We start from the raw sequence: 8,437 nt of genomic DNA on the forward strand, positions 1-8,437 counted from the left end.
ATGCTGCAACTAAAAGAGCCCGCCTGCTCCAACTAAGACCTGGCTCAGCTAAATAAATAAATATTAAAAAGAAAGAAAGAGGGGCTTCCCTGGTGGCACAGTGGTTGAGAGTCCGCCTGCCGATGCGGGGGACACGGGTTCGTGCCCCAGTCTGGGAGGATCCCGCATGCCGTGGAGCGGCTGGGCCCGTGAGCCATGGCCGCTGAGCCTGCGCGTCCGGAGCCTGTGCTCTGCAACGGGAGTGGCCGCAACAGTGAGAGGCCCGCGTACCGCAAAAAAAAAAAAAAAAGAAAGAAAGAAAGAAAGCACTTCACTTATGATTACAGTTTTATTATAGCAGAAGGATATATAAATCAGAACCTGCCAAAGGGAGGAACTCATAGTGTGAGATCTGGGAGGATTCCAAAGACAAAGCATACATCTCAGGGATGCAAGGCCTTTTGGCATGACAATACTCAGAGTATTACGAACCAGGAAAGCTCACTCAAGCTTTGGTGTCCAGAGTTTTTATTGGGATTTTATTGTGGAGGCATGGTTGATTAAATCATTCCCCACCTAACTCAATATCCACCTCCCGTGCCCTCCTAGGAGAATAGGCTGACATCATGTAGCTCAAAGCCTCAACCCTGTAATCATATGATTAGTCTTTCTGGAGTGACCTGTTCCCATCCTGAGTCATTTTGTTAGCATAAACTATCTAGGGGCCCACCTTGAGCACCTCATTAGTATAAACTATCAAATGTGGTCTGAGGGACCCACCATGAATAACAAAGACACTCCTATCACTTGGGAAATTGCAGTGGTTTAAAGGTTACCTGCCAGGATCAAGCCAAATATTTCATCACACAATACTAAACACAAGTAACTGCTGTCTTCCATCTATAATTAATAATACTAGCAGGTTTTTATTTTTTAGGAAACAACATTAGGGATGTTAGGGATAAAATTCAGGTATCTTGTGTTTCCCACATCTCTCTCTCTCTATGTATATATTTATCCAGTAGTATTTTGTGTATTTTTAAAATCTTTATAAACATGATTTCAGACTTACAGAAGAATGGCAAGAATAGTACAGAGAATTCCCAAATACCTTTCACCCAGATGCCTCAATATTTGCTTCATCATTTTTCTCTCTACGTTTTTTTTTTTTTTTGACTGCACCATGTGGCATGTGGGATCTTCCCCAACCAGGGATTGAACCCATGCCCCCTGCAGTGGAAGCATGGATTCTTAGCCACTGGACTGCCAGGGAAGTCCTCTACTTTTTCTTCCCAAATCATTTTCTGTGAGTATTTTGTAAAAAGAGATTATCAAAATCAGAAAATTAACATTGATATACTATTATCTAACCTACAGACCTTACCAGATTTAGTTGTCCCAATTAATGTCCTTTACAGAAAAAAAAGATCTTGGATCATGTGTTATATTCATTTGTTATGTCTCTTTTAATCTGGAACAGTTTCTCTGTCTCTCTTAAATTTTATGATATTGGCTTTTTTTTTTTTTTTTTTTTTTGCGGTACGCGGGCCTCTCACTGTTGTTGTCCCTCCCGTTGCGGAGCACAGGCTCCGGATGCGCAGGCTCAGCGGCCATGGCTCATGGGCCCAGCCGCTCTGCAGCATGTGGGATCCTCCCGGACCGGGGCATGAACCCGTGTCCCCTGCATCGGCAGGCAGACTCTCAACCACTGGGCCACCAGGGAAGCCCAGATATTGGCATTTTTTAAGAGTATACGTCTGGTATTTTATAGAATATCCCTCAGTTTGGGTTTTTCTGTTTCCTGGTGGTTAGATTCAGGTTATGCATCTTCAGCAGAAATATTATAGAAGTAATATTGTGTTCTTCTCAGTGCCTTGAATTCTTTTGTATATATACCCAGAAGTGGGATTGCTGGATCATGTGGTGGTTCTATTTTTAATTTTGTGAAGAACCTCCATACTGTTTTACATAGTGGCTGAACAAATTTACATTCTCACCGAGAGTGCTGGTACTTCGTTTAGGATTTTTATTTTTACATCTATTGTCAGCAGAGTTGTTGGCCTGTAGTTTTGTTTTCTTGTAGTGTCTTTCTCTGACTTCGGTTTCAGGATAACGTTAGCCTCATAAAATAAGTTTGGAAGTATTCCCTCCTCCTTAGTTTTTTTTGAAGAGTTTGAGAAGGTTTGTTATTTATTCTTCTTTAATCATTTGGTAGAATTCACCAGTGAGGCCACTTGGTCCTGGGCTGTTGTTTACTGATGGTCCTGGGATGTGGTTGATTACTGATCCAATCTACTTTCTAGCTGTAAGTCTGTTCAGATTTGCTGTTTCTTTATGATTCAGTCTTGGTAGGTTGTATATTCGTAGAAGTTTATCCATTTCTTCTAGATTATCCAATTTCCTAGTATATATTATTCATAAGAGTCTCTTATAATCCTTTTTATTTCTCTGGAATTGGTTGTAATGTCTCCTCTTTCATTTCTGACTTTATTTGTATGTTATCTTTCTTTTTCTTAGTTAATCTAGCTAAGTCTGTCAATTTTGTTGCTCATTTCAAAAAACCAACGTAGTTTGGTTATTTTTTCTTTTTTCTTTTTTTAAAATAAATTTATTTATTATTTATTTTTGGCTGCGTTGGGTCTTCATTGCTGTGCGAGGGCTTTCTCTAGTTGTGGCGAGTGGGGGCTACTCTTCATTGCGGTGCCCAGGCTTCTCATTGCAGTGGCTTCTCTTGTTGCAGAGCACAGGCTCTAGGCATGCAGGCTTCAGTAGTTGTGGTGCGTGGGCTCGGTAGTTGTGGCTCGTGGGCTCTAGAGCGCAGGCTCAGTAGTTATGGTGCATGGTCTTAGTTGCTCCATGGCATGTGGGATCTTCCCGGACCAGGGCTCGAACCCGTGTCCCCTGCATTGGCAGGCAGATTCTTAACCACTGCACCACCAGGGAAGCCCACATTTCACTGATTTTTTTGTAATGATGTGCTTTGATTCCTTTCTCGTTTTCTTTAGTGTATCTTCTATGAGTATTTTCTTTGTAGTTATCCTAGGGCTTACATAAAACATCTTGTAGTTATAACAATCTATTTTAAGCTGACAGCAACTTAGCATCAATTGAATACATATACTCTACACTTTTACTTCTTCCTCCTCCACACTTATTATTGATGTCACAAATTACATAGTTTTTATATTGCGTATTCATTGACATATATATATATATATTTTTTGCGGTACATGGACCTCTCACTGCTGTGGCCTCTTGCGTCACGGAGCACAGGCTCCAGATGCGCAGGCTCAGCGGCCATGGCTCACGGACCCAGCCGCTCCGCGGCATGTGGGATCTTCCCGGACTGGGGCACGAACCTGTGTCCCCTGCATCGGCAGGAGGACTCTCGACCACTGCGCCACCAGGGAAGCCCTGACATATTTTTATAGTTATATTTTTTACACTTTTGTCTTTTAATTTCTACACCAAAATTAAAAGTGATTTATGCACTGTTAAAGTATTACAGTATTTATTTGCCTATATACTTTTACCAGTGAGCTTTATATTTTCACATACTTTCATGTTGTGTTTAGTGTCTTGTTGTTCTAACTTGAAGAACTCCTCCTAGCATTTCTTATAAGGCAGGTTTAGTGGTGATGAACTCCCTCAGCTATTGTTTATGTAGGAATGTCTTTATTTTTTTCTCATGTTTAAAGGACAATTTTGCTGAATATTGTATTTTTGGTTGGTAGGTTTTTTTCTTTAATCACTTTGAATATATCATCTCACTCCTTTCTGACTTGTAAGATTTCTCATTAGAAATACACTGTTAGTCTTATGTGCGTTCCATTGTACATGACAAGTCACTTTTCTCTTGCTGTTTTCGAAATTCTCAGTCTTTGACTTCTGACAATTTGATTGTAGTGAGTTTCAGTGTGATTCCTTGGGTTCATCCTCTTTGGAGTTCTTTAGGCTTCTTGAATCTGAAAGTCCATTTCCTTCCCCAAATTTGGGGAATTTTTGGCCATTACTTCTTTAAACATTTTGCCCCTTTTCCTCTCTCTTCTCTCATAAGTCTCTTAGAATTTCTTCACTCGCATTCTTTTTTCCTTTTGTTCTTCTGATTGGGGTATTTCAAACGACCTGTCTTCAAGTTTGATGTTGTTTTCTTCTGCTTAAGTGTGATATTGAATTCCTCTCATGAACTTTTCAGTTATTATATTCTTCAGTTCCAAAATGTCTTCAGTTATTTTAAAACTTTTCTGTCTCTGTAGGTTTTCTAATTTTGTTCATGCCTCATTTTCTTGAGCCTGTAGAGCATCTTTATGATGGACATTTTGAATTGTTTGTCAGATAATTCATATACCTCTATTTCATTAGGATAATTTTCTGCAGATCTCTTTCTTTTTTTTTTTTTTTTCCTGTCTGAGCCAGGTTTCCCTGTTTCTTCATGTTTCATAATTTTGTGTTGGGATCTGCACGTATGGAAAAACAGCCACCTTTCCAAATCTTTATGGCCTTGCTTCATACAGGAGAAGACCCTCACACATGAGCCCAGCTAAAGATCCGGGGGGGCCTCTGAAACCTTTTCTGGTGGGATGTGACTTCTCTGGGCTTGTGTGTGCCATTTCTCAGTTAGAGAAGCTTGATGGTTTTTTAGGAGCTCATAATCTTTTGCTCCCTCTGGTGCCTGTTTGTGGCACTGCAAGTTCTCTGGTGCTACAGCAGCAGGGTGCCTTTGCTCTCTCTCTCAGGCTTCCAGGGTATGCCGGCTCCCCATGAGGTGAGACAGATACGATTCCTTTGAGCAGCTCTGTGAAAAGCTAGCACACCAGAAGCAAGTTTTCCTCTTCTCCTTCCCTCCCATGCCAAATTGCACTGCCTGCAGGATGCCACCCCTCACTTTTCTTTGGCCTTTGCAGCATTCAGGCATCCGTGCTATGCCAGTTCTGTCAGTGCTCCAAATGAGTCATGTCAGAAACCCGTCCTTCAGGCCACCTTCCAAAGAGCTAGAATGTTGGAGGCATACTCCACTCCTGTGATTCCTTTCTCAAGGAAAAGTCAGGAGTTGGGCTGTTCTTGCCTGGCGCCAAACTGTGGTAGCTTGGAAGAGGGGTTGACGTGGGGCCAGTGAAATTGCTCTTCTTATCCATTTCAGTACAGCTGTTTTCAGCTTTGTGCTCCTTTGGGACTTTTTAGCTGGATTCTGGAAATCTCATAAAGGTATTTTGGTCTGTATATCGTTTTGAAAGTGGTGTTTCTGTGGTAGAATGAGTCCTGGGACGTACAATTCTGCTGTATTTGCTGACATCGTTCTCCTCCTCCCCATACTTCTTTATGCTGCTGGTTTAGAAGTGAAATGACTTAAGAAACGCACCCACATGTTTACTATGAACCTGTATGTTTGCCACTTTACAAAGAAAAACATTTTGAGGCCACGTTGAGTATAAATAATCTCATCTTCCCTTGATAAATCTACATTCTGCTCCTTGCTAATTTTTCTTTTCCTGTCCTTGCAAAGTCTGGCTTTCTGGAATGCAGGGAAAGATGACCCTGGTAATAGGGATGTAGATTGACCTTTATATCTAAGTTTCCCATTTCTAGAGTACATGATGATGTATTATTTGAGACTAAAACACAAAAGGAAATGCTTAAACTTTCTATGTATGAAGTTCTGCAACCAAAATATGTCCATAACTGTATTATCCTCTTTTGAAAAAGATGATAATGTTTGTTTTTAAATTCTTGATAAACAGTAATCTAATCATTGCATAGACTCTCATACTGAAGGTTTAGGTGATGGCAGTAATGGTCACATTCATTATAATGGCAAATATGACACATTTTCTACACGTCTAGAGCCAGAATATAGAATAGAAATGTGCTGTCATAGTTACAAATAGTTAACGTCGACTCTGCAGTCAGAATGCCTGAGTTCATGTCCTAGTTCCACCACTCAGCTAGGTGATCAGCATCAGTTTATTTAACCTTATTTTTTTGTGTGTGCCTCAGTCTCCTCACGTATAAACTGGGTATGATACTAATAGTACCTACATCATGGGTTGTTATGTGAACTGAATGAGATGATTTATAGATAGGTAAATAGACACAGAGTTTTTAGAACAGTGCCTGGAATTCAGGAAGTCCTGCCTGAATCATCGTTAGCTGTTCTTAAGAGTAATTGTGATGAGATGGCTCTTTTTAAGCATCAGATATCACGTTAAGTAAAAAAGATTAAATGACCTTTCTACCTCATTGACAGAGTTGAAACTGTGGGACAGCCAGACAGAAGAGACAGTATAGGAGTGTGTGCAGAAAAACAGAACGGATACGACTCCCTGCAGCGGGATCAAGCAGTTTGCATTAGTACAAATGGTAAGAGGGAAATTACTGCCGTTCTCTTTGAAATCTATGATTCACTGTAGTAAGATTTGAATCAGTTTCGATATCACACATTATAGCAGAAGATGAAAAAGTTTAGGTCTTAATGGCATATCTATGTGGCTGCTATGTACCAGGCCTTATTCTATACCCTTTAAAAATAACACATTATTTAATCCTTTTAACAGCTTTTTGAAGTGAGGAGTAGTATTATATCCATTTTGTGGTTGATAAAAACAGCCACAGAGAGGTGAAGTAGCTGGCTTAAACTCACATAGCTTGGAGGTGATTGAGCTGGGATTTTCACCAGGCGGTTTACCCCTGGATTCGGTGTGCCTGGGTGATCTGAATTCAACATAGATTAGACAACATAAATTCGGCGTAGATTAGGGAAACGGGGAGAGAGTTTACATCTGTAGTGTTCTTTGGTCCCTTACTTTGCAGTAATCACACTTTTAAAAATCACTGCCAAGATGTATTAATATTTTGCTGTGTGGGTCAAACAGTAGGTAGCACAAGATTCTTGTTTATTCCATGTGAAACAGTCTTGTTCCACAGGATGTAATTTTATAAAGGAGTCAAGTTTCTTTTGATGCCATCCATATGGGAAACTCATGGTCTGTATTTCAAAAGAGTGGAACCCTGGACCAGAACTCTAAAAAGTTATTAAAGCTTTAACTTCTTCTTCTGCCTTGGGGATGGGGATTAATTAACATATTTAACTGCATTTATCTTTGACCAGTTGGCATTCCAAAATGTTTTCTTTATCTGAATTAGGAAATTAGCTGTATCACCAATAATCTAGAATCTTGTTTCCATTCTTAGTTATTGCTCACATATGAATGACTCTTTACCTTAACATTTTAGGTGCAGTTTTTGTAAATGGAAAAGAAATGACTAATCAGTTGCCCGCAGTTACTTCTGGGTCCACTGTCACATTTGACATTGAAGCTGTGACTCTAGGATCCAGCAATAATAACGAAGGCGGAAACATCAAGCTTCGAGTAACTATTAGCTCAAATAACAGAGAAGTGGTGTTTGATTGGTTGCTCGATCAGTCTTGTGGTTCTCTTTACTTTGGATGCTCGTTTTTCTATCCTGGGTGGAAAGTGCTGGTATTCTAGATTTTCAGATGATTGGCTTTGGGTTTGCAGGGGTTTCACATAGCTTTCCTCAGCCCAGTTCAGTTGTCATTGGCTTAAAAATGGTTAGATTCATCTCTCAGTTAAGTCATTGGAAACAGAAATTATTTACTGGATTTATTTTCCAATATCTTAGCAATAAGAGGCGTGAATATTGTGGACAAAACAGTAATGCAATCCATTTTATTTTTAGCATAGTGTTAATTGGAATATCACATCACAATAAAAATCAAATTGGCTTTTAAAAGTGTGAGGCGATATAGACAGCCCTATGTACCTTTCCACTGTACTTCTTTTTAAAGTTGGCTGTAAGAACACAAAAATGTAACGTAACTTTTTTTTTTTATTAAATCTTTATCTTTTAAAGATCCAAGGCCATCCAAGACTTTAGAATGAATAGGCAAGAAGAGACCAGGTAGAACGTGCCACCACGTACGCTGTAATGTACACTCTCTTGTGTGTTCTCCACAGGAGTGTTGAATATGCTCTTCATATTCAGGGATTTGTAAGCAGTATTGAATTTTATCTCATGTTCAGGAATCTTTAAGTCCCAAAAGCATGATAATTTTTGTATTTTAAAAAATTACTGGGCTTCCCTGGTGGCGCAGTGGTTGAGAGTCCGCCTGCCGATGCAGGGGACACGGGTTCGTGCCCCGGTCCGGGAAGATCCCACATGCTGCGGAACGGCTGGGCCCGTGAGCCATGGCCGCTGAGCCTGCGCGTCCGGAGCCTGTGCTCCGCGACGGGAGAGGCCACAGCAGTGAGAGGCCCGCGTACCGCAAAAAAAAAAAAAAAAAAAAAAAATTACTGAGCAAATGTCTACAACAGGCAACGTGTTTTCTTTTGTTCTTTCCTTGCAGTTCAATTCACAATAGGCTAGAGGGTTTTTACAGGGTAAAACTACTTATGGAAGTAGTATGCACAGCAGTGTTAGCCATGTCCCATGTTTGAAA

At 40.3% G+C, this 8,437-nt stretch overlaps 1 protein-coding gene across 1 annotated transcript in view; it reads left to right on the plus strand.

Moving 5' to 3' along the window:
* Positions 1–7,996, plus strand: part of CRLF3 (cytokine receptor like factor 3) — a 35,823-nt gene extending 27,827 nt beyond the window's left edge. Inside the window, exons 7-8 of the mRNA XM_027130331.1 lie at positions 6,224–6,336; positions 7,210–7,996. Of these exons, the coding sequence (XP_026986132.1) occupies positions 6,224–6,336; positions 7,210–7,466 (370 nt within the window). The 3' untranslated portion in view covers positions 7,467–7,996. The remainder of the gene's footprint in view (positions 1–6,223; positions 6,337–7,209) is intronic.
* The last annotated feature ends 441 nt before the right edge of the window (positions 7,997–8,437 follow it).

The sequence above is a fragment of the Aethalodelphis obliquidens genome, unplaced genomic scaffold (genome assembly GCF_003676395.1).
Source record: "Aethalodelphis obliquidens isolate GAN/ISIS:26980383/991018 unplaced genomic scaffold, ASM367639v1 scaffold38, whole genome shotgun sequence".
Classification (NCBI taxonomy): Eukaryota; Metazoa; Chordata; class Mammalia; order Artiodactyla; family Delphinidae; genus Aethalodelphis; species Aethalodelphis obliquidens.